The 26,175-nt window shown below is 45.2% G+C and overlaps 1 protein-coding gene across 2 annotated transcripts in view; it reads right to left on the bottom strand.

Annotated features, from left to right (window-relative positions):
* SHC3 (SHC adaptor protein 3) overlaps window positions 1-26,175 on the bottom strand; it is a 187,136-nt gene that overhangs the window by 130,070 nt on the left and 30,891 nt on the right. For both annotated transcript variants that reach the window (XM_036992455.2, XM_036992456.2), the window contains exon 2: window positions 21,678-21,748. In XM_036992455.2, the coding sequence (XP_036848350.2) occupies window positions 21,678-21,748 (71 nt within the window). The remainder of the gene's footprint in view (window positions 1-21,677; window positions 21,749-26,175) is intronic.

Genomic DNA, 26,175 nt, shown 5'->3' with positions numbered 1-26,175 from the left:
GTCACAAAAACATTTTTAAATGTGACAGGAAACGCAGCCCACCCTTTGACCCACCAAGGCATGCAGAGGTACCTGGCCTAGAGAAATGTGTGCACACGTTGTGTGGGAGACACCCACAGGACTGCAGGGCAGCCTTCTCGTTCCACTTTCCACGCAGCAGGACAAAGAGCAAACCAGTGGGCCGCCAGCAGCATGAACGAAGGCCCCAGGCAAGATGAAAAGGAAAAGGAAAAGGCAGGATACGTTGGACCCTCTTGTGGACAAGGCAAGGACGGGTGGGGGGCGGGTGGCTGGGAGGTAGACGGCACACTCTGGAGCCAGGGAATGTTCTGAGTCTGGTCTGGGTGGGAGCTGCTGCCTGTGCGCAGGGGAGAAGCCCCACTTAAGGTTTGGACACTCTACCAGGGGTAGATTATTCCTCAACAAATTCATTTTGAAACATAAAAACAAGAATAAAAATTAAAACAAGAAAGCCAGCCAGCGGGATTGGGATATAACCTGCTACATCATCAGGAGCTACTGTAGCTCTTGAAGCTAGAGAAAAATGTGAAGAAAGTGATTTGCAACAGGAATGTGGCATTTTTTAAGAAGACCCGGTGGAAGGAACATTGCCAGGCAAATCCTGAGGGGTCTGTGGTGGACAGTGCTGGGGACGAAGGGTCCTGAGAGGGGCAGAGTGGGCTGCAGGGCAGACAGGAAGCCCAGAGGCACTTCCAAGAGGAGCACACACAGCCTGAACGTGGCAGCCTCATCCAGGTGACGGCATTGCCAGGGCAGGCAGACAGTAAAGGGAATAATCACAGCCACAACTAATGTTTGCCGAGTATGTGCTACGACTTCAAGAGTACCGACCTTTCACAGTGGTAGGAATCATTAGGGTTCATTCCCATTTTACAGCTGAAGACTGAAGCCCAGACAGGTTCACACAGCTGGGAGGCAGGGGTGGGGAGGCGCAGTTCATAGCAGGAGTCCTGCATGCTGGAAGAAAGGGCTTTGGGATTAAAAAATCAAAGGCTGTACAGTGCAGGCCAATGTTCCTGTTGAATCCAGGAGATATCCTGTCTCATCCACTATGAGGACTACTACAGAAACAAAAGCAGAAAATAATGAGTGTTGGTGAGGATATGGAGAAACTGGAACCCTGTGCCCTGTTGGAGGGAAGGTGAAGTGGTGCGGCTGCCATGGGAAATGCTATGTAGGGGATGGGGCGGTGGGTCGTCAAAAATTAAACACAGTATGTCCCTATGATCCAGCAATTCCCCTTCTGGGCAGGGACCAGAAGGAACCGAAAGCAGGGACTCAAACAGGCATTTGGACACCCATGTTCGCAGCAGCACTATTTCCAATATCCAGAGGGTGGAAGCCACCCACGTGTGCAGGGATGGATGAACACAACAAAACGGGGTCTGTCCACACTGGAATTCACACTTAGAAAGGAAGGAATTCTGACACCTGCTGCAACATGGATGGGCCTTAGGATATCATGCCAAGTGAGATAAGCTGGTCACTCAAGGACAAATGATGTATGACCCCACTCCTATGAGGTCCCAAGAGGAGACACATCCATCAAGACAGAAAGCAGGATGGCGGGTGCTGGGACTGGAGAGAGGGTGGGGCATTAGTGTTTAATGGGACAGAGTTTCAGTTTGGAAAGATGAGAAAGTTCTGGAGATGGATGGTGGGATGGTTGGGCGAGAATGTAAATGTACTTAATACCACTAAACTGTACACTTAAAAATGGTAAATTTGATGTTACGTATTTTACCACAATAAAAAAGTAGCAATTCAGTAGGAGCCGAAAGCAGAGGCAGACCCCAAGGGCGAGCAGTCGCAGGGCCCCTGGCGGGAAGCTGGCTCCATCCCCCCCACTGCAAGCCGAACCACCAGGCCATGCACCTGCAGTTGAGACTCACATTGATTTTAAGCTCTTCCTTCATTCTGGGCATAATTAAATCTTCAGTATTTCCTGTCAAATGTATCATCATTTTCAATGCATTTTTATGCCTATGATGATAGAATTCCTGCCCGAGGCTATACGTAATTGAGCAAAGGCCTTTTCAAACCTAAAGATAATATGCTTCTCATAGGCCATCCTTGCACACCCTGAACTCCACAGCTATTAAAAGGCTTTGTGGGCGTCTGGCCACATGTCAGAAAGTGCTGCCTCAGATGCAAACAAACCACAGCGAAGAAATAATAAACAACATACATTTAGGCAAATCCCCACCAGAGGACTTGATGCTACTCTACCCCATGCGCTTACGTTGAATACAGATGACAGACTCATGACCAGATAGAAACAAGAAGTTAAGCAGACACAAAATGTTGTCCTCTGATAAGCAGGCAGGAAATGGTTCTTGGTTCCCCAAGCAGGACCCTTGGTACTAGCTTCTGTCCTGGATTCAAGAAGGCCAGCGGAGGCTGCAAGGCAGATGCCACCCCGTGGCCCCACTGGGGTCTGCGCTCTGCTGGGCTTGTGCCCAGGAGGACCAGGCCAATAGGTTGGACAGGTGACCTAGAGGTATACACACACATAAATGAAATTAAATTAACCTATGAGCCTGGTTACTTAATATCACAGCCAAGAAAATATGAAGGGCACAAAACTACATAAAGTATGATTGCAAAAATGGGAAACAGCCCAAGAAAACTTCCCTATCCTTGTTTTCTTGTACTGTTTTCTAAAATTTCCCAAGTGGGCATGTCTGTGTGAGTATTGTGATGAAGTAGAGGTGTAGGTCAGTGGAGAGCAGTGACTTTAACCCAGGAGACATTGGGTGGAGTATGCGCACAGGTTTGGTCACCAACCACAGTGCTGGGAGGGGGCCCTAGAGGGTAGAGGTCAGCAGGGGCTCAGCACCCTGAAAGGCCCAGAGCAGCCTCCACAGCAAAGCATGATGTGGCCCCAGTGTCATGAGGCCAAGGCTGCAAAGCCCTGGAGTGGCCTGTGCTGTGTCTCTCATACAGACCTGCTTACAGCTCCCATGCCCCAGGCCACCAGCAGTGACAGCTGCGCAGATCTCCCAGGAGCAGCCCTGGATGTGCTGTCTGCAGACACGTGTCCCAGGAAGGGAGGCCCCCACATGCAGGGAGTGACCAGTGTGCAGCCTGCAGGGGTGACCCGACCCCACCTCACTGTCGCTTGGCTGTCCTGCAGGTCCCAGGGGGTCAGAAAGGAGCATGGATGTGGACAGCTGGGCCTCTGGTGGTCTCAGGCTCCGGAGTGGGTTTGCACATACTGCAGATGCCTCTTGGCAGGGTCCAACTGCCTGCTGCCCTCCCTTGGCGAGGGGCAGGGTGGTCACCTCCACGAGGCTGGTCCTGGGCTCTGCAGGGCAGCCTCTGGCGCAGGTGCTCTCAGCTCAGGAGGACAAGGGTTAGAAGCTCCAGCAGAGGGGCTGCAGAGCCCTGGTCCTGAGGAGCTGCCCCAGGTCAGGGATGCCAGCAGGCAGCCCAGGGACAAGGATTCATTCTCTTAAAAAAACTGCAGCTACAAAACCTCTACCCACAAGGAGCAGGGTGCACACCATTCAACAATATGTATCTCTCTTGTCTGGTATTTAAGGTTTTAAAGTGCTGGTAAGTAAATTACAGGACTTACAGATTGGCTGGTTGAGTTTACTTTCCAGGGCTTGAAGGCTTTACATTAAAAGGGGTTATAAACTGGTGGTCTTGAAATCATCCAAGCGGTCTCCATTTTTCCAGCCAGGCTGTAAGTAGTAACTGACAATGTATAGGGAAGATGCTCCTCCACCTCCTCACCCCCCACAAGGGAAGTGTGTCTGCTGCACGGAGTGACTTCCTTGCGGCTCCACAGACACCACTGCACTGATTTTCATAGAAAAGGCTCCAGGGACAGGAAGAGAGGACAAATTACTTAATATCACTTTTTCCACACAGACTTTGTCTCACTAATCACATCCTCTGGGCTACTACTACCAGAGAGTTGCTTTTTCTGATGTTTCATTCTTGGCCATTTTGTTGGGCTCCTGAAAATTTAGGATGTCAACAAATGTTGACTGACCACCTACTATGTATGAATACTGAGTGTTAGGAGCTTTTAATGATGAGAAGAGGCTTATGACTCTGAGAGGAACAGTGTATATAACCTGCATACAATCTGAACACTATTATATCAAAAATGCATAGGAAAAGTACACTACCTTAACTAAATCACCAAAGTCGACATCATCAGGATGGAGACATGGGGTCATCAGTGCCTCCAAGTGTGATGCCCCAAGAAGGTCACAATTTCTATTGTTTACTGACCGAAATGCATAACCTAAATGAAGCATGGGAAAGCAACTCATTAAGCTTGAGGAAAACTCTACAAAATAAAGGTGTGTACTTTTAGTAAATGTCAATATTAAAAAAGACAGAGGGAGACTGGGGAGCTGTTTCACAAGAAAGGAACCCCACATTGTAACAACTAAAGGGAATGCATGACCCTGGATGGAGTCCTGGGTGGGACAGAAAATAGCTGTGAGGGACATCACTGGGACAGCTGGTGAAATGTCTAATGGCTGTGGATGGAGCATCAGCCAACAGAGCTCCATCAGAGTTCAAGTTCACTGTGCTATGCAGAAGGAAGAAAGTGTCATTGTCTCAGAAAAGACACTTTTGTTGTTAGGGTCAGAGAGGTACACTACCTCCATTTTATTCTCAAGGTGTTCAGAAAGAAATCAGAGATATGCAAGAATCCTCTGTCTTATCTTACACTTTTTCTATTAGTTTAAAATCATATGAAATGTTTTAAAATACACAAAAGAAATGAAGGAAATGTCATATTTAGTCAAATTGAGGATGCAAGCAATTGTAAGATGGAACATACTGAACATCCCACAAATAAAGAAAAAATGCAGCCAATTAAACTGTGACACAATATCTTATCACTGAGAATTTTTCTTTTATAATTTTAAAGGACTCTTTTAGACTAATGCATAGATTTTTATTATATATCATTCTTCTGTACACATAAAAGAAATAGGTGAATGAGGTAATTAGGTCAAAGTAGTCCTCCAACTCCTTCTCATTCTGGTTTCAGTACTTCAGGAACACTTTTGATCAGCTAGTATCTGCATTTCTGTAAAACACTGTCCTCTGAGCCATCAAGAATATAGATGACACTGTGGTTCTTCAAAAGAATGTTCCATGACTCTTCCAGTATTTCCTTCTAAGCCTCTGAAGCTGAAGCTCATTCTGCAAGTTTCAATGCTTGGCTTTTCCAGAAGTAGTTGGGTAAGGATTTTGGCCAACAGTGAGGACTTGTGTTCCCTTAAATGGATCGCTGAGGATCAAAGTCATCTAAATGAGCTGATATGAACACAACCAGATGCTTATATTCTCAGCAATGTCAGCAAACACACAACTTGCCCACCTGGCAGGAAGAGGTTAAGACACAACTAAACACGAGATGCATCTGGATTTCAGTGTTGTTAAAATGTCAACAGAGTTGAATTGACTCAGAGTTGAAATATGATATTTTAATATACTTCAAGTGTTGGATTTGTGGGTAGGTTACTCTGCTTCTTTATGCTCCACTTTAGTCCCAATAGCAAACATTAATTTTGTTGGTGTTATTTATAATCAGAAAAAGAGAATACATCTTGATTCACGGAATATAGTTACTTCACTAAAATTTTATGCCTGATTTTTATGTGTGCATTCTCTGTGTTTCCCAAATCACAAAATTCTCCACCTGTTAGGTCAGGTCTAAGAAGCTTCTGTGCTGTAAAATGCATTCGTTCACCCAAAATATTAATCAAAGCCTACGAGTTGTAAGGAAAGGCTAATCTCAGTTGATGCCATCAAGGGTTTTAGGGCTTCCCTAAGGAAGAGAAGAGACCACATTGAACTGATTCTAAGATGCACATTATTTCATTTTCACGGAACATTTCTGAGGTTGCAGGGGGCCAAGCAGCAGTCCTGATGTAGTCACCATTCCCTGTATATATGTATCACAACTTATAGAATGGGTATAATTTATTTGAAAGAAATTTCCAGAAGCAAAAGTGAATCACCTTTTATAAGGTCAGGTTTATTGGTATATATATAATTTACATGGGTAATATTCATTGTTTTTAGTTCTATGAGTTCTGAAAAGCACATAGAGTGATGTAACCACCACTGAACCTAAGACAGAACCTTTCCATTTTCCCAGTAAGTTTCTCCAGGCCCGTTTGTGGTCAGTCCTGCTCCCCTACCTCCAGATCCTGGCAAACAGAGATTTGATCTGTCTCTAGTTTTATCTTTTCCAGAATGTCATATAAATGGAACCATCTAGTATGCAGCCTTTTGTGTATGACTTCTTTCATTCAGTAGAGTGCTTCTGAGATTTATCCATATTGTTGCATGCATCAAGATTTTGTTGAGTAGCCCAATTATGAATAAGGAGATTGAATGGGTAGTCAAAAAGTAGACAAAGAAAATTCCATGACCAGATGGCTTCACTGGTGAATTCTATCACACATTTAAAGAAGAATTAATACCAATCCTTCTCAAACTCTTCTAAAAAAAATAAGAGAGGATGGAATTCTCCCAAACTCATTTTATGAGGCCAGCATTACCTCTATACCAAAACCAGACAAGAACACCACAAGAGAAGAAAATTACAGACTGGTATCACTGATGAACAGATACAAAATCCTCAACAAAATGTTAGCAAACCAAATTCAACAGTGTATTTAAAGGATCATACACCACGATTAAAAGGGACTTATTCCAAGGAAACAAGAATGGTCCACAAATCAAACAATACAATATGCAGTTTACAAAATGAAAGATAAAAATCATATGAGCATCTCAATAGATGCAGAATAAGCACTTGACAGAATTCTACATCCATGCACAATAAAAACCCTCAGCAAACTGGGTGTAAAGTACATATCTTAATGTAATAAAGGATATATATGAAAAGCCACAGCTAACATCATACTCAATTGTGAAAAGTTAGAAGCTTTTCCTCTAAGATCAGGAACAAGATAAGGATGTCCACTTTCACCACTTGTTTTCAACATTGTATTGAAAGTCTTAGCCAGAGCAATCAGACAAGAAAAATAAATAAAAGCATCCAAATTGAAAAGGAAGTAGTATAATAGTCACTATTTGCAGGTGCCATGTTATAAAAAGACAGCCCTAAAAACTCCACCAAAAAACTATTAGAAGTAAGGATTTCAGTAGAATAAACTTGTGGGATAGAAAATCAATATACAAAAATCAGTTGCATTCTATACACTAACAATGAACTATCAGTAAGAGAAATGAAGAATCCCATTTATAATTGTATCAAAAAGAATAAAATACCTAGGAATAAATTTAGCCAAGGAGGTGGAAAATTTGCACACTGAAAACTGTAAGACATTGATGAAAGAAATTAAAGAAGACACAAATGAATGAAAAGTTATCCCATGCTCATGGATTGGAAGAATTAACATTTTTTAATGTCCATAATATCCAAAGCAGTCTATAAAACCAAAGCAATCCCTATCAAAATCCCAATGGCACTTTTCACAGGAATTTTTAAAAACTCTAAAATTTGTATGGAACCACAAAAGACCCTGAATAGGGTCTTGAGAAAGAAGAATAAAGCTGGAGACATCATACTTCCCAGTTTCAAGCAGTATTACAAAGTTACTGTAATCAAAACAGTATGGTATTGGCATAAAAACAGACACATAGGTCAACAGAACAGAACAGAGCTCAGAAATAAGCCCATGTTTATATGGTCAATTAATCTGTGGCAAAGGAGCCAAGAACACATGATAAGGAAAATACAGTCTCTTCAGTAAGTGGTGTAGGAAAACTGGACAGCCACCTGGAAAAGAATGAATTGAACCTCAATCTTACACCATACACAAGAATTAGCACGACATGGATTAATGACTAAAACATAAGACCTGAAACCAAAATTCTCCTAGGAGAAAAAAATAAAGAGTACTCTCCTTGACATTGGTCTTGGCAATGATTTTTTGAGTTTAACACCAAAAGCAAAGGTAACAAAAGCAAAAATGAACAAGTGGGACTATATCAAACTCAAAAGCTTCTGCACAGCAAAGTAAAACATCAATAAAATGAAAAGGCAATGTATGGAATGATAGAAAATATTTGCCAATCATATGTATGATAAGAGGTTAATTTCCAAAACATATAAGTAATTTATACAACTCAATAGCAAAAACCCCCAAACAAACCAATTTAAAAATGGGCAGAGGAAATGAATAGACATTTTTCCCCAAGAAGATATACAGCTTGCCAACAGGTGCATAACAAGGTGCTCAGCATCACTAATCATCAGGGAAATGCAAATCAAATTCACAATGAGATGTCATCTCACAACAGACAGAATGACTGTCATCAAAATTATAAGAGATGACAAAGGCTGGTGGTGGTGTGGAGAAGAGCGAATGCTTTTGCACTGTTGGTGGGATTGTACATTAGCACACCCACTATGGGAAACATTATGGAGGATCTTCAAGAAATTAAAAATAGAAATACCATGTGATCCAGCAATCCTACTTCTGGGTATACCCAAAGAAAATGAAATCACTATCTCAAAGAGATAGCAGCACCTGCATGTTCATATGTAAACAATGGAATATATTCAGCATAATAAAGGAAATTCTGCCATTTGTGACATGGATGGACTTGAGGGCATTATGTTAAGTGAGACAAAGAAAGACAAATACTGTCTGATACCACTTATGTGTAAAATCAAAAAAAATTAAACTCATAGAAATAACAGTTTGGTTCTTGCCAGAGATGAGGGGGTGGGGGAAATTGGTGAAGAGCCCAAAGGTACAAACTTCCTATTAAACTAGCTAAGTTTTGGGGATGTAATGCCCAGCATGGTTCACTATAAAAAAAATATTCTACAAGATTTTGTTCATCTTTATTGCTGAGTAGTGTTCCCTTATATTGGCATATAATAACAGGTTTGTCCCTTCTCCAGTAGGTGTATATTTGGGTTGTTTCCAATTTGAGGTAATTATGAATAAAGATGCTATAAACCTTCATATATTTGGTATGTTATATGGATATGTTTTCATTTTTCTTGAAAAAAAGTAAGATTGCTGGGTCACATTGTAAGGCACAATTTAACTTCATGAGAAATTGCCACACTGTTTTCCAAAGTGACTGTACTGCTGTGCCTGCCCACCCAGCATGTCTGAGGATTTCAGCTGCTCCTCCGTGTCACGGCCCGGCCTTGGTGTTGCCAGGGTGTTTCTTTATGCTGCTGGCCCTTCCAGCAGGTGTGTAGTCGTGTGTCAACATAGCTGTATTTCCCTAGTGATGATGATACTGAGCATCTTTTCCTGTGTTCATTTGCTAACCATCTCTTTTCTTTGGTGAAGTTGCTATTCACATCACTCACCCAAATTGGTGTGTTGCAAGACTTCTTTCTATATTCTGGATGCAAGTCCTTTATCAGAGGTGCGTTTTGTATATATTTTTGCCTAGTTAGTGGTTTGTCTTTCATTCTTTTAACAATGTCTTTCAAAGAGAAAATGCTTAATTATGATGAAGCCAATGTGTCCTTTTTTTCTTTCATAGCTTGTGGTTTTGTGTCCTGAGAAATCTTTGCCTACCCCAAGATTACAAAGACTACCTCATATGTTTTCCTCTGCAAGTTATGTAGCTTCAGCATTTGGATTTAGGTCTACGAGCCATTTCAACTTTGCTTCTATATAGGGGGTGAGAGGTTCGTCCTATACAGTGACAGAAGTCTGTTGCTGTGGTTATTGGTTTTTGCAGGTAAAAATCCAGTTGTCTCAGTGGCATTTGTTGAAAAGACTATCCTTTCTCCTTAGAGTTATCTTGGCATCTTCATAAACAATAGATTATTATTTGGGGGTACATTCCTGGACTCTACACCTCATGTCCTTATGCTAACACCACACGACACTGATTACTGTAACTTTACAGTGTGAGCTCTCCTTGTTCTGTTTTGACTATTCTAGGTCATCGTACATATATTGAAGAGCCAGCTTGTTAATTTCTACAAAAGACCTACTGGAACTTTGATTGGAACCATATTAAATCTACAGGTCAATTTGGAAAGATTTTACATTTGAACAATACATTGAGTCTTCAGATCCATGAACACAGTAGATTTCTCCATTTATTAGGTCTTCTTTCTCTCATCATTGTTTAATGGTTTTCTGCATATAAATCTTAAACATATTTTCTTAAATTTAACACCATTGTTATGCTTCAGAAGATTGGAGACTGACGAGAATTAGGCTTGAGATGGATTAATGATTGTACATTGAGCGTTGTCCCCCCTATACTGAATTTTATTGTTGTTAACAACCATTTGATCAATAAATATGAGAGATGCCCTCTCAAAAAAAAAAAAATTTAACACCATTGCATGTTTTTGTTATTGTAAATAGTCCTCTTTAAATTTCATTTTCCAATTGATCTTTGCTAGTATGTAAAAATACAATTGAAATTTGTATGAATTGTATTGTCAACCTTGCTAAAGTCACCTATTAGTTCTAGTAGCTTTTATATTCTAGTAGCTTCGGAATTTTCTATGTAGATGTTTATGTCATCTGCAAAGAAAGAGTTTTCTTTCTATCCAATTTGGCTTCCATTTTTATTCCTTGTGTAACTTACTGCACTTATATCTCTCATACAATGTTAAATAAGAGTTGTGGACACACTTGCCTTGTTGCTGTTATTAGAGGGAAAGTGTTCAGTTGTTTACCATTAACTATGATATTGGCTGTAGGCTCTTTGTGGAAGTCCTATTATCAGATTAAGGAAGTCTCTCCTTCTTTTCCTAGTGTGAAGAGAGTTTTTATCACAAATGTAATGTTTAATTCTGTCAAAGGCTTTTTTGCATCTATGGATATTTTAATGTAATTTTTATTTTTTAGTCTATTGATTTGGAGAATTACATCAGTTGATCTTTAAAGCTGAACCAACCTTGCAATCCTTGATAACCCCTCCAGTATATTAAGTATCATTATCTCTTTGATATGTTGCTGACACCAATTTGCAACTTCAGTGTTAGGGTTTTATGTCTAAGTTCATGAAGTTCTTTTTTTCTTGGAATGCCTTTGTTTGGTGGTGGTATCAGGATAGTGCTAGCCTCATAAAACGAACTGAGAAGTGTTCCCCTGTTTCCTGAAAAAAGATTGTGGAGAATTGGTATTAACTCCCTTAAATGTTTGGTATAATTCATCAGCAGAACCATGTGGCCCTAGAGTTTTGTATATGAGAATGTTTGTTTTTAATGTGAATTTACAGTTTTTAATAAATATAAGCCTATTCAGGTTATCTTGTTCTTTAAGCCATTTTGATTGTTGTATCTTTCAGTGAATTTGTCCTTTTCATCTAAGTTATTCAGTTTATTGGCATAGAGTTGTTCATAATACTCCCCTATTATCCCTGCAGTATCTGCAGTTTCTGTAGTAATGTCCCCTCCTTCATTCCTGTTATTGATAATCTGAATTTTCTCTTTCCATGATCAGTCTAACAAGCAGTTATTAATTTTAATGCTTTTGAAAAACCACCTTTTGGTTTCAAATATTTTCTCTATTGTTTTTCTGATTCCAATTTCATTGATTTCCAATACTTTCAAAATGGCCTAAAGAACAATAAAACTTAAAAAAAACATAGATAGTGATAATTCTGAGTGAAAGAAATGATTCACTATATTCAGAATAGGAATTAGAAGAAATTTTGGGGGATATCTTTTTCATATTGCTTCTAATTTCCTTTTAACAGATGTACAAGTGTTATAATGATAAAAATCTTTGCAAAAATCCAAAGTAGCTCTTTCAATATATATAAATTGATTCTAAGTAGTATGAAAGCTTTGTGTCAAATTTTAATAGGCAGTGCTTTTTTTCATTCTTAGTGGTTATAAAGTAATGAAGTGGTTTTTACAAGAGATAGTATTTGAGAGTAGAAGAAATGTAGTCTATGTCTTTAAAAGTCCAAAACAATGTGCAATGATGAGGTGAAGGACTCAGTTCGAAGCGGTCTTACAGCTCAGGGGAAAAGCCTGTGTTTCTGTGGCTGAATGTTTGGCCTTGTGGTATGGACGGATGGTGGACCAAGGTAATGGGGCAGGATATAGATCAGTGTGGTTGCACAAAGTGTAATGAGGAGTTACAAGAAATATATTTGGAAAAATACGCTGGGGAGGGCAAGTAAAACACTGAAGGCTAAATTTAAGAATTTAGCATTGTATTCTCCAGGTAATGGATAAACAATGAGGCGTAATAGGGAGTAATATATTTTAGGCACATTAACCTATGAGCAGATACAACAGGAACTAAAGGGGGGACTAGCAGAAAGGGAAGAAATTACTAGGGAGGCTTCCATGGAGGAGCAACAAGCATTGGTAATTGAACAAGAAGGAAAGGTGAGAGAAGAGGACTCTGCAGTTTCTATTTTGGGAGATCATGTGGGTTGTGGCTATGCAATGAACCAGGAGATGTGAGCTGGACCAGACAGCAGGTGAGATGGTGGGAAGTGAACAGAACAGAAGGGCAGAGACAGGGCGCCAATGCCCTGACCCCTGACAGAGAGTCTCCACGCAGGCACAGGTATGGCTGATTGGCTGCTATAGATACAGGATGGGACTTAAGAGAAAATTCAGAAGAGCAGGTACAGATGCATGGGTTACACATCTCGAAGTTCTGCACAGCAATAAGATTACCAACATGGAGGCGATATAACGAACACGGAAATAACAGCGTTAGCTGACATGCCTTGAGCCCTTCCATGTACTGGACAGCAGATGAAGCATTGCTCAGATATTAATTACTTCTCAACCCTACAAAGGAAATGCCACCATGATGGCAATTTAAAGATGCAGAACCTAAAACACAGAAAACTTAAGTTACTTGCACACAGTCACACAGCTGGAAAGCTGCTCAGCCTAGACAGAAGACCAGATAACCTGAGTCCATAACCACAAAGGTTGGCTGCTGTCTGCCAAGGCAGAGATCCCTGTGGAATGATATATTTGAGGGGTAAGTGAACTCAGAGAAAGAGACAGAAAAGGAGCAATCAGAGAGGTACATTCTGACACAAATGTGCTTCTGGCATGAGGATTATAAATATGCACCATGCCAGATGGTCCTTAAGGAGAGTACGGAATGGAAGCCACGCATTCATCTTATGGTTTCTATTTAAACCATTCTAAGCCACCAAGTCGTCTCTGCACTCCATTTTTAAAATTTTTAGATGAGTGGGATCACTTGAAAAAAATAAATGGACTTGTTTCCAAAGCTGTGGTTTCAGAGATGGTAGTTGCACATGGTTCTGAAGTTAAAAACAGATCTCTGGAACACTGCTCCTCAAAGTGTGGTCCTGGATGCAGCATCAGCTTCCCCTGAAAACTTGTTGGAAATGCAAATTCTCAACCCCCACCCCAGACCTGCTGAATCAGAAACTCTGGCGATGGGACCCAGCCATCTGTTGTAACAAGTGTTCCACGTGATTTTGATGCATGCCCAAGTTTGAGAACCACTGTTATAGAAAGGGAGGTGGTGCGTGTAGGTGGACCAAATCTTTGGAGACCCTGTCCAGGTCAGAGCCAGATGGAGCACAAGATCCCTGCAGCCCTACCTGCAGGATTCATAAGGACACAGGATACAGATGCTCAGCCTGCTGGATTCATAAAGGAATTCATATCACAGTTGTGCTCAGGGTAGATGAGGCCATTCCTTCTGGTGTGCTATGAAAAAAATAGATCTATTGCTGTTGCCACCATCCTGAGATATTAGCAAGGTCACCTGGGGGTCACCCACTTGTCCCCCTGTGGCAGAATCTCCACTGCAGGGTGTCATGGCGATTAACAAGATTCCTGCTTCCTGAGCATACAGAGAGTGCCAAGTCTTTCCAACCAGAAAGTTCCACTAGGAGACAGAGTCAGCTTAATAGGTTGCCAAGAAATAAATAAAGAAGTCATCCACCAACCACATCTTGAGGCTTGCTTGCATGTGAGGCGCTGCAAAGTCCTTGATTTGCTTCCTAAAACTCTTAGACAATGCCATACTCCTTTTGCTGCATTTCAATGACTTCTCAGCTTGTCCTAGCCACTTGCCCTTCCTTGTGAGATCCTGGCCCACCTGTCAAACAAGTGGGTGCCCAAGCCCATGCCAGCCCCTGGGCCTGCTGTCGATCCATGCATGCCCAGTTGATTGTGACAGTCCCTCCAGGGGACTGTCACTAGGAAGATCTTCCCACCCAGGTTCCCAGGAACAGACCTCATGGTCGGAAGTTTCCAAGTTGATGGGCGATAAATGCCCGTACTGGCACAGACAGCTACAGAGCTTGCCCTGGAACTCCAGAAACAAGTTGTTGGAAAATTAGGATACTGGGGTCATCTGAGACGGTGTCACCCAGTGCTTGAGGTAAAAGAGGATGCAGGAAGGGGAATGATGTCTCTATTGTAGCAAGGGAAAAACCAGAACCAGACTGGTTTATTCAGATGTTCAGGGTGTCAGGGTGAGGAAAGGAAGGCATATCTCCCCAGACCTCCACCCCTGCTTTCCACCTAGGCCCCAGCCACCCCAAACCCCACCCCAGCCTGCCCCTCCAGCCCATCCCACCCCATGTCCCTCCATCCAGCCCCCCAGCTAATCCTTCCTGACCCCCTCTGCCCTCCACCCCCATCCTTCCCCTGCTCACTTGGAGCAAGCTGAGGTAGGAGGGCCTCCTCCTTTCTATATAAACTGTTCACATGAAATTTTTGTTCCGAACAGTTTTACCACATTTCCTTCTATTAGCTGGGGAAATTCAGCAAAGAGCTGCTGAGGCTCAGGGTGAACCTTCCGGGGGGAGAGGAGTTGGGGTTGGCATGGCCCACACTGCCCTAACTGATCCTTTTCCTCCCAGGCCCTGCATTTCCATACCTTTCTGTCCTGCTCAAGGCTGCCAACCCCTAGGCCAGGGCAGGTGTGAGCATGGAGCAGGGGCCTCCATCCCCAGGGCGGCGGCATTCTGCCAGCAGGCTGCTCAGCAGGACAGATCTGGATGCAGGCCACCTGGTTCAAGCCCTGGCTCTGCCGCACCCCAGAAGGTGGCCCTTGGCTGTAAGCTTTCTGATGCTCAGCCTGCTGGTGTCCACACAGTGTGCCTCTGGGTCCAAGGAAAGGCCCCCATGCTTTCACCTCTCGGAAATCACTACGCTGGTGGCAGGGAATTGCTGCACTTAATATTTTCATCTACAAAAATGACAAGGTCATGTGGCTTGCCTTAATATCCTACTTTCATGTCTATGTGTTTATTTTTCTCTCTCACCACAATAGAATGTAAGCTTGTGTCATATTCTCAATCTCTAAACAGTGACTGGATGTGGATGTGATCAATGAAAATCTGTTGAATAAATCAATGGCAAGCTTAATGCAATGCCCGGGACATAGTCATATTCAATACTAGTGGCATCATCATTATGAGCAATTGGCAAGGCAGGAGCATAGAATAAAACACCAAGACAACATTGGTTCAAGGGAAAGGAATACCACAGTACCAAAGAGTTCACCCTTTTCTCAGGAATTTCAGTTTGCTACATCAAACTGATCTTTCTTTTCAGCTAGAAAAAATACTCTAGTCAAATGGGTTGATACTTACAATTACTAGTATCAGTAATTACTATTATCATACACAGGAATTTGGAAAGAGTGAACAGCAAAGATAAATTCACCATGATAACCCTCTACAGATTTGGGGAGCACCCACTGTGTGCAAGGGGCAGCACCAGCACTTTGCGGGTCTCATTTCTAAGGCATTCAACCAGACTGCAGGTAGGCTTCTACTCTGATCCCAGCTGAGGACCCCACCCCAGAGAGGTCACATGGGGTGGAAAGTGTTTCTCTGATAAAAGATTGTGCTGGGCTGACAGCTGGGGATCCCTTTACCCACCTGCTAAATTAGGAACCTCACCCCATGTGAATGGGGCCCTGCTATGAGAGGTCAGGAGTCAGCAGCCCAGCTGTTCAGAGGGGCCTCAACTGAAAACCCCATTCACATGGACAGGCCCAGGAGCTGAGGGGTCTGGCTTCAGCCCACATGTGGTCCTACAGCCTGTTGCCGGCTCCGAGCTCCACAGATGATGCCCATCACTGCAGCTATGTGGCCTCAGGGGCCCAGCCCAGCCTCCACTGCTCTGATGGAGGCTTCTACACAGCCTCCTTGGCCCACTCAGGGGCCCCAAGTGCAGAGCTCTGTCCCTGCGCAGGACAGACCTGCACAGCTCAGCACCTTGCACAGGTGTTTAATTTAACTTACTTTAGCAGAGGCAGGGTGAGCAAATTCTTCCACCATGGGAGAATTCTAGGCCGCTCCTGCTGGTGAGTGGGCCCTCGGTCGGTGCCTGCAGCCCTGCTCCCACCCGGTGCTGCCTGCCACACCCTCCCAGTGAGCTCCCGGCTCCCCCTCTCAGGGTCTGCTCAGGGGGCCAGCACATGCTGGGTTGGTCAGGGAAACAAGCTCAGGTGCCTTCCCTGTGCACGGCCTGTGCCCAAGCCTTCCAAAGTGATGGAGTGAGGGATCGATCCATCTGCACATACACATGTCACAGGTGCAGATGGAACAGGAGAGTGAGCTCCATAGGAAGCTGACTCCATGTGCCTCTGCCCTTCCTGGTGTCTTAAGCGGCCCCGCCAGGGGCCAGACCCCAGATGGGCCCAGACAGTCCTCATGCTCCTTTCTGCATTCAGCTCAGGCCTCCCCTTCAGTGCGCCCTAGAATCAGAGCACAGAGTCAGATGGACAGAGCCCTGCTGGGGCCAGCTACAGGACTCTCAGGAGTGACTGCCCACATTCCAGATGCCCTTGCCATCTGGCTTTAAAGCCCAGCCTGAGGGGAAGCAATTGCCACAGTCCTATGCTTCCTTTGTCCTTGGCTTGGTTGAGGGAAGAACCTGTTCAGCTTAAATATCCCCTCCTCCAGGAAGTCTTCCTGGACTTGTCTAGGCCCCAGGGGCCATTTCTGTGGTCCTTTCAATGCCTACACTGAAAGCCTGTCCATCTACCCTGTAACTCAGGGTCTTTGCCCCACATGGTGCAGGTCCCCTGCACACATGCACACGTGCACCCATGCACCCTGTACCCAGTATGTTGTCTCATGCAAATGCAGTGAAAAAGACACAGGGGTGCCAGTTATTCTGGTTGCTGTTAACACCTGAGTAACAATGTTGAGTGAAGCGGAAGGACCCAGCCTGCTTTATTTCAAAGCCTGGGTACGTTTGCACGCAGGCAAGCTGGTGTTTTCCAAAAGAATTCTAAACTGAGAAAATGCTAATTCCCACCCTCCCAGGCCTCACTCCGCTGGGGGCGCAGGGCTGTGAGAGCCCCAGCCCATGAAATGTGTTCAGAACAAGTAAATTTAGAATGAACCAGTAAGGTTAAAATCACAAGCTAGCCATCTGCATTACCCGTGGGGGGCGGGGCGTGGGGGTGGGCTGCTCCCGCCTGCTGCTCTGCCTTCTAATTCAGAGTCACCTGGCCTCAGGGAAGATTTTTAAAGATTTGCTCCTTTTCCTGACACATTGAACTTAACTTGGCATTGAGGGCGGGGTGGGGGGGGAGGTTATTGAACAGAAAGTGAGGAAGGAATCCTAGAATATCATGACCCAGTAGTCGATGGGGCACCACGGCACCTGAGCACATGTCAGCCTCATGTCCCATGTCACCTGTCAGGGGTGGGCATGCACACCTCAGCACCACTGGCAGGCTGGGTTTTCAACACGGTCCTTCCGAGCCACTTCCTCTGGCTTCGCAAGTAAGACAACCATGAAGCCAAAGTCCAGTCCATTTGGTGCGGCACTGCCGCACACCGCTGTTCACAGCCTAGGACCCCAAGCCAGTGGGGGCCCCACCCTCCTGTTGGCAGGATGCAGTCAGACCGCGCTGGGCACAGTTCTCCCTGCTGAGCCACCTGCCCCTCTGTCCCTGCACCCATTAGCTGCCTCTGAGGCCCAAGCAGCCCCTGGGGACGGCAGAGCCCCTAAAACACAAACAGCCTTTCCCCAGACTGCACAGAATGCCTGTTCCCATCCCCAGATGAACTTTGATGAGCTGGCCATGTGGAAACATCTGAGAGAGCCTGGGTGGGTCAGCAGAAGCTGGGTGCAGGGGGCCAGACATAGGGGCTGGGTGCAGAGGCTGGGTGCAGGGGTCCAGGTGCAGAGGCTTGGCGCAGGATGCAGCTGGGACTCCAGGCTCAGGAGCTCCCACAGGTAACGGAGGGTGAGCTGTATATGGGCCATGGATGGACCATCGCGGGGCTCAAGTCTTACTTGGGACTTCTTTTAGAGCATGCAGACAATGTTGGAAGCCAGACATGACTAGGAAGGGCTTGTGTGCCCAGCCTCCTGCGTGGACTCAGAGGAGTTGGGCAGGGTCAAGGAGCCAGGCTGAGGTCACAGGCCTGTTCTCCTTCGGCTGAAGATGGCCCCTCCAGGCACAGACCAGGGAGAGGCGCCCCGAGGCGAGGCTGCCCTCTGTGACATCACAAGCACTGCCACTCAGAAGGTCACTCTCTGCATCTCTGCTCCCTGCTCTTCAGAGCACCCGGCTTTTCTGTCTGCACTCCAGGCCTGCAGCCCTGCAGGCCCAAACCACACAGACACACCTTCCAAATGAGTCCTGCAGGAAGCACGGACAGAGGCAATTCCACTGTCACAGTACTGAAGACAGGTTCTGTGCCCATTTGCCCTCTGCCCCGTGTAGGGTCACTGGCACTAAATGCCTGCACACGTGCTTTTGGGAAGGAATCCCCTTTTGTTCTTATTCAGCATACTATTGGGGTCTCAGGCAACAGTAGACCCCAACAGTATGCTGAATAAGAACAAAAGGGGATTCCTTCCCAAGAAGAAAAAGTTTCCCTCTCACAGGTTTTGAGTTTAATTTTCAAACTAAAAGGATTTTATGAATATTCCTGGAGAATTTTCAAAAATACCCTGATTGAGAAGCAGAAGCCTGGGGCCTGGGTGTGCAAAGTGGTATCAGGGAGCAGGTCACTGGAGGGGCAGTGCCTCGGGCATCAGGTCTCCTGGGCACACTGAAACTACAACAACCTTTAAAGTAAGGGAAACAGAACCCTAAACGAGATTCCTTTGCTCACTCTCCATGGTATGTCAAGAGCTGGTTTATGTGGGCCCTGGGCACTGTGTTTACATCCATCTGAGCTCTCCTTGGAAATGCAGCAAAGCCACGCATGGCTGAAGCCACACGTCTGCCTGAGTGGAAAACAAATGTGGCCATTTTCTGGCTAGCCCAAGCAGGGTGGCAAGTCAGCTGGGGTCCTTTGGAACCAAGAATACTCATCAGATGTGCATGTATTGGTGGAGGACCACCTCACTGGGTGATCTGGGCTTAACTGCACATGTATTTGTAGCCTTCCATTACTGAAAAGGCTTAAGGTGACTCTCAGTAATAGATACAATTTAACGTGATAAATTAAATAAAAATGAGCAGGTGAAGAAGTGAAAGGCGAGGGGGTAGATGGTAAAGCTGTGCTGGCCAAGTGACCACTTCATGCTGGGGCCTCCTGTCAGCGTGCAGCGTGGACCTGGCAAGCAGAGAGCACGTCCTCCCCAGGTCCCCATCCAGTGCAGCATGTCCCTCTCTTGTGGGAAATAGTGTAACACAGTTTAGCCCTGCCCCCCAGTGAGACATGACAGTGACAGAGAGAAGAGTTCTCAGGGAGGTGCATGGTGTGGTCCCCACGGGTGGTCAACTGGGCCAGACAGGCTGGTCCCAAAGCCATAGATGGAACCACGTGGTTGGCACCCCTCCATGGATAGGCACTGATTAGCGTGAACAAGTCTCCAAGCTCCTTTGCCCAAAGTGTTATGAGCACGGGTGTTTGACAGCCACTCACGCAATAATCATGTAATCAGCCACAGCTTCCCCAGGTGGCTTTAAAGGTTACCTACTGTGAAGACATTAGTCATGCATGGGTGCTGACACTGAACTTACCACAGCCAACCCAAACTCTGACCCAGGAACAACATAAAACTGAACTGACCCCAAAAAGTGACACTATTTCAAAACTGAAATAGTGGAACTGCTGAGTGGGGGTTGGGTATTTGCTCATTTACAAAAATATTTTTATGAAAGGCATGGCTGGGGTCCTTCGGAACAGGTTTCCCTCAGCCAGTGTAGCATAACCTACTTACAACATCAGATTTCCCTGCCTTCAGTATACAAAGTAAACTATGGTGGGAGAGTTCCACCACAGGCATGGTCAGCACTTAGATACCACAAGGCCTTAAAAGCTTCACCATGTGCCTCATCTACGGGACACCGCTGGATATTCTCCTCCTGGGTGCAAAGGCTTCTTTCTGACATTGATTTGTCAAATTGTTTCCTATGAGGAGTTTCCAGCAATTAACTAAAATAAAAAGCATGTCAATAGGATAAAAACAAGGCAAAAGACAGTAAAAACTATGTAATCAAGCAGACATAGTTGTCAAAAAGCCTAATAAAGCCAAGGCTATTCTGGCACAACCAGGATTCAACACTACGTGTCCTGAGTCCAAGAGCACATGCCAGAAGGTGAGTGTGTCACCGGTTTCTGCTCCCCAGGCTGCCTTCCCACGGGAGGAGCAATGAGTGATTGACTGTGTAAACATTCCAGCTTTTCTTCTCAATGCTCCCACTTCAAAATACCATTCCTTTGCCATGGCAATTGTCATAAGCCCCTTGCTACAAATATTTGGAGAGGGATTCTTTCCTTAGTGTGGATTACTAAGGTTGGTGTGTTCCCAGCATGTGCCTTGAGTCACTGTTGAGAGAGAGGCAACATCAACTCTTTTGAACACAAATTTCCTCAATAAGGAAGAAAAGCTATCCGTGTGGTGCTTAACTGTGACATATGGAATTCAGGTGTGGACATTATTTAATTTAGCAGCTAATTACCACCAGTGGTTGCTTTCTAAAGTGCAATCTTTACACTTTGCTTTGGTAACACAAATATATGCAATAGAGTGATTTGAATGCAATAACTATGAGGCATTTTCTGTGGGCACTGGTTAGATTAAACAATTCCACAAATGCAGAAGCTTGCCACCCACAGGAACATTGCTGTTCCTTGGCCCTGTCTAGCTTTCCAGCTCTCCTACAAGAGGACATGCAATCGGCATTTTTCTAAAGGTATAAGCTTTACTAGACCATTAATTGTATAAAAACAATGCTTATATACAGACTGGCCCTCAAGAAGTTTAGAATCTCTTTGATGGTGGAGAATATACAAACCTGTTCAAAATCATTGACTCCTTAAAGAATTCATCTGCTTTCTAAGCTGCTACTCCCATGCACATTTCAACTTCAAATTCTATGCATTTTATTCCTTGTACATACAGTTGGAAATTATCTCCTAACGATTTGATTTTTTTTAAGAAAAGAAATAACACACTTCAGTATGTATTAAAAATCAGTCTGGCATTAGAGTTTCATAGATAAAGGAATAAACAAACATTGCATTTGTCTTCAGCTTAATTATAAAAAGAGCATCCTCAGGATGCTATGTCAAGAGACACATGTCACAAACATGGATGAAATCTTGTGATACAGTGGGTCCTGACTCCCTGTCACTAGTCACTAGGATTCGAGGGACAGACTTTCCCGCTGGAGAATTCTAGGATGCTGACCTCTAAAGTCTTCTTTTCCAGAGTAAAATCACAGGAGTCCATTTTCAAGAGGGCTTACCTGGTAATCTGTGTTCTTGTACTGAAATCAAGAGACCTCATTGAGCGTAGAACTTCAATGCATCCCAAGTACTGCAAGGGGAAAAACACAAATCATGAGCCCTGGAACTGAGATGAAGACAGAGTTCCTAACGGCATCAAGGGCAGTTTTGGAAGCCATGCACACTTTGTCTTTGTATTCATGGTAGTGCTTTGTTCTCTTTCTAGAAAGGCAACAACTCACCTATAAAAAAATATCCAGAATTATTACATTGGCACTAAACTCAGCTCTTCTGAAACCCATTAGTATTTTCATTTTATTCAGAAGTACGTTTTTAAAAACTTTTGTTGTGCTATAATTACTGTACCATAAGAGGCAGAAGTCTTAAATATATATAACTCAATGGTTGTTTAACACATACCTGCCATGTAACTGCCACCCAGACCTCAACACCCCAACATCATATTTTTGCTCCTTTACAAGAATTCTAGATGGTTATAATTTTTAAATGAAGAATGAAAATACTACAATCAATACCAAAATTTTGGCCAACATTAGACTTCATTATTCGATAAATGTATTTTGGGCTCTACGAATAAACTATAAGATTACCCTCAAAGGTGTTTTATTTTCATTTACCTGAAAGTCCTCTTCTGCATCAATATATGCTTTCAGAAGTTCCATGTTTACATCTAAAAGTTAAGCTCTTTCTCAGTTTCCCACCTGAGAATGCATGTGTGTGTATGAATATATGGGCATAATTAAAAGTATAAATAAACAACTGGGAAGGCAGAGATTTGTGTTGCAAAGCCCTTGGGGAGTTTAAAGGACAGATATTTTATACCAGTGTCTTTAAATTTAGACTTAGCAGGAAGAAAACTCATGGTATAGTGCAGAAAAGACTGTTTGAATTATTCAGAAAGCCAGAATTGAGACTCTCTGTGTCATATCTTGTTATGTAACTTAAAGCGAAACTTTAAAGTTCTCTGAGCCTAAAGTCTCTTACACTCATAAAATGGGATGTTACTCTGACCACTGCATAGCTCTGCAGAACCATCACCACCATATCAGTTATGTGGATACCGTGACCAGCACCTGAGCAACATGTGGATTAGACAACCAGGACTGCAGAGCCCTGCAACCACAGAGCACAATGGCACAGGCGCACGTGAATACCAGTACTAACACTGCAGTGACGCGTGACTCCTACCAGCGCTAGCACCACAGAGTGCCACAAATGCCACATCCGCCATCACAGAGTCACATGGATACCATGACTGCCACTGTCAAATTATGTAGATGGGATGATGTCACAAGTTCTATGAAAACTGTGAACAGTCGTACAGGCTTGTGTGAATACCCTGCCGGTACAGAGTTGTGTGGATGTCATTGCCACCACAGTAGAGTTATGTGAATATTACCATTGTCACTAAGGTACATCAAGACAATGACCTGCTTTGCAGTTACAGGATTGCCATGTCCATCACTGTCACAATCTGGCAACATCACAATGGGCCACAGTGTGACCATCACCACCAGCATCTGTATGACCAAAGTGGCAGCAACACCTCTCCTCACGAAGATACACAGATACCGTCACCACCAGCATCGCAGTTATGCAGACTTTACATCCAGCTGCAGACTGATGAGATACCCCATGACCACCCTCGCAGATGCATGGATGTTAACAATGAGCACGGCAGAGTATCCTGATGCTGTGCCCTAGGCCACCATCAGAGAGCCAGTGGTTACTACAAACACAGCTGCAGAGCTAGATGAACAGCGCCTGACCATCAGAGTCGTGTGAAAACCACAAATACTGTCATGGTTATACGAACACCACTAGCAACACTGCAGTGATATTTGAGGACCTTGACCACCACCACTGCAGAATTATATTAATACAACCACAGCCATCACAGAATTCTCTGCATACCGCATCCAGACTCATAGTTATGTGACAACCATGACCAAAGTCACAGAGCTAGATGAACAGCAAACCTACTAACATCATAAAGTACTGTAGGTGCCATGGCAACCGGGGCAGGGCTAGGTGGGTGCCATGGTGACCTGGGCAGGGCTAGGTGGGTGCCACAGTGACCATCCCAGGGCTAAGTGGGTGCCAAGGTGACAGTGGCAGATCTAGGTGGGTGCCACAGTGACCATCCCAGGGAAAGGTGGGTGCCATGGCAACTGTCCCAGGGATAGGTGGATGTCACAGCGACAATCCCAGGGCTAAGTGGGTGCCATGGCGACCATGGCAGGGTTGGTGGGTGCCATAGTGACCATCCCAGGGCTAGGTGGGTGCCACAGCGACCATCCCAGTATTAGGTGGGTGCCACAGCAACCATCCCAGTGTTAGGTGGGTGCCACGGTAACCATTCTGTGCTAGGTGGGTGCCATGGTGACTCTCCCAGTGCTATGTGGGTGCCATGGTGACCATGGCAGGGCTAGGTGGGTGCCACGGCAACCATCCAAGTGCTAGGTGGGTGTCACAGCAACCGTGGCAGGGCTAGGTGGGTGCCATGGCGACCATCCCAGGGCTAGGTGGGTGCCATGGTGACCGTCCCAGGGCTAGGTGGGTGCCACAGTGACTGTCCCAGTGCTAGGTGGGTACCACAGCGACCGTGGCAGGGCTAGATGGGTGCCACAGTGACTGTCCCAGGGCTATGTGGGTGCCACAGCGACCATGGCAGGGCTAGGTAGGTACCAGACGACCATGGCAGGGGTGGGTGGGAGCCATGGCGACCACCCAGTTGTAGGTGGGTGCCATGGCGACCGTCCCAGGGCTAGGTGAGTGCCAGGTGACCGTGGCAGGGCTAAGTGGGTGCCATGGCTACCATGGCAGGGTTGGTAGGTGCCATAGTGACCATCCCAGGGCTAGGTGAGTGCCAGAGCAACTGTCCCAGTGCTAGGTGGGTGCCACAGGGACCGTGGCAAGGCTAGGTGGGTGCCATGGTGACCGTGGCAGGGCTAGATGGGTGCCACGTTGACTGTCCCAGGGATAGGTGTGTACCATGGAAACTGTGGGAGGGCTAGATAAGTGCCATGGCGACCATCCCAGGGCTATGTGGGTGCCACAGCAATTGTGGGAGGGCTACGTGTGTACCATGGAGACCATGGCAGGGCTAAGTGGGTGCCAGACAACTGTGGCAGGGCTAGGTGGGTGCCATGGTGACCGTCCCAGGGGTAGGTAGGTGCCACAGTGATCATGGCAGGGCTAGGTGGGTGCCACAGTGGCCGTCCCCAGGGCTAGGTGGGTGCCATAGTGACCATGGCAGGACTAGATGGGTGCCACGGCTACCGTGGCAGGGTAGGTGGGACAATGAGGATCATAGCAGAGCTAGGTGTATAAGGTGACTGACATTGCAGTATTATATGTATCCCAACACCACCATTGCAGTTATGTAGATATAAGTACCACCATCACAGAATTGTGCAGATACCACCAGTACCATGAATACCATCACAGCCACCATTGCAGAGTCCCTTGAATACACCACCAATGCCATCCCACACATATGGGAGTATGAACAAAGCTACTGAAGAGGGCTGTCAATACTGACACCAACATTAGTTATGTGACTCCAGCAAAATCCCAGCTCTGGGAACACCACAACCACTAGTGCTGGGGTGTGTGAAAACCACAGTAGTACCAGAGAGGTGTGTGAATCCTACTACCACCATCGCTGCGTTATGTGAAGACCACCAACTGCCACGTGGAGTTATTTCGATACTTCAACCACTGTGGCAGAGCCCGAACACCATCCCCAACATCCCTAAGGTATGTTGACACCATGTCTGCGTCATGGAGCCATGCAAATGCTGCCACCACCACTGCTGCAGAGTTTTATGAATACATGACCACCACTGAGGCCAAGTTACGTGGCTGTGCTGACCGAAGTCTCAGATTCACATGAACACCACCACCACCACTGCACGTGACACATTTACGCCAGCACCACTGTCACTGTAGAGTTGTATAAATAAATACCATGTCCAAATTATAGAAGTGCCTGAATTATACCATCACCACTGTCACAGATATGGTGAATAGCACCAACAGTGTTGCACAATGATGCCAATACCATGACAAACCGAGTGTGTGAGCATGGCCTCCACCAGCATTGCAGGTCATGTGAACACGTGACCACCTGTACCATCCTCACGCTGGTATGCAAACACTCACAAAGTCCTGGGGATAAGACTGGCAGCAACGTCATAATGTCACATGAATGCAATTGTGCATGCAACCATTGTTTTATGTGTTTGCAAACACCACCATGACAGGGCTATGTGGCTGCCATGACCAGGGCACAGAGCTCAGGGGACACTGTGACCAACATCATAGTGCTGTGTGAATAGACAGCCAAGGACTCAGTGATGGGACTACTACACCCACACGCCCAGGGCTGCACGACCGCCAGGACCAGCACCACAGGGTCATGTAAATTCCATGACCAAAATGGCAGTGCTGTTTGAATACCACTGCCGCCACACCATTAGTGTGGAATATTAT

The sequence above is a fragment of the Manis javanica genome, chromosome 2 (genome assembly GCF_040802235.1).
Source record: "Manis javanica isolate MJ-LG chromosome 2, MJ_LKY, whole genome shotgun sequence".
Lineage (NCBI taxonomy): Eukaryota > Metazoa > Chordata > Mammalia > Pholidota > Manidae > Manis > Manis javanica.
This window is presented reverse-complemented; position numbering and strand designations above follow the sequence as displayed.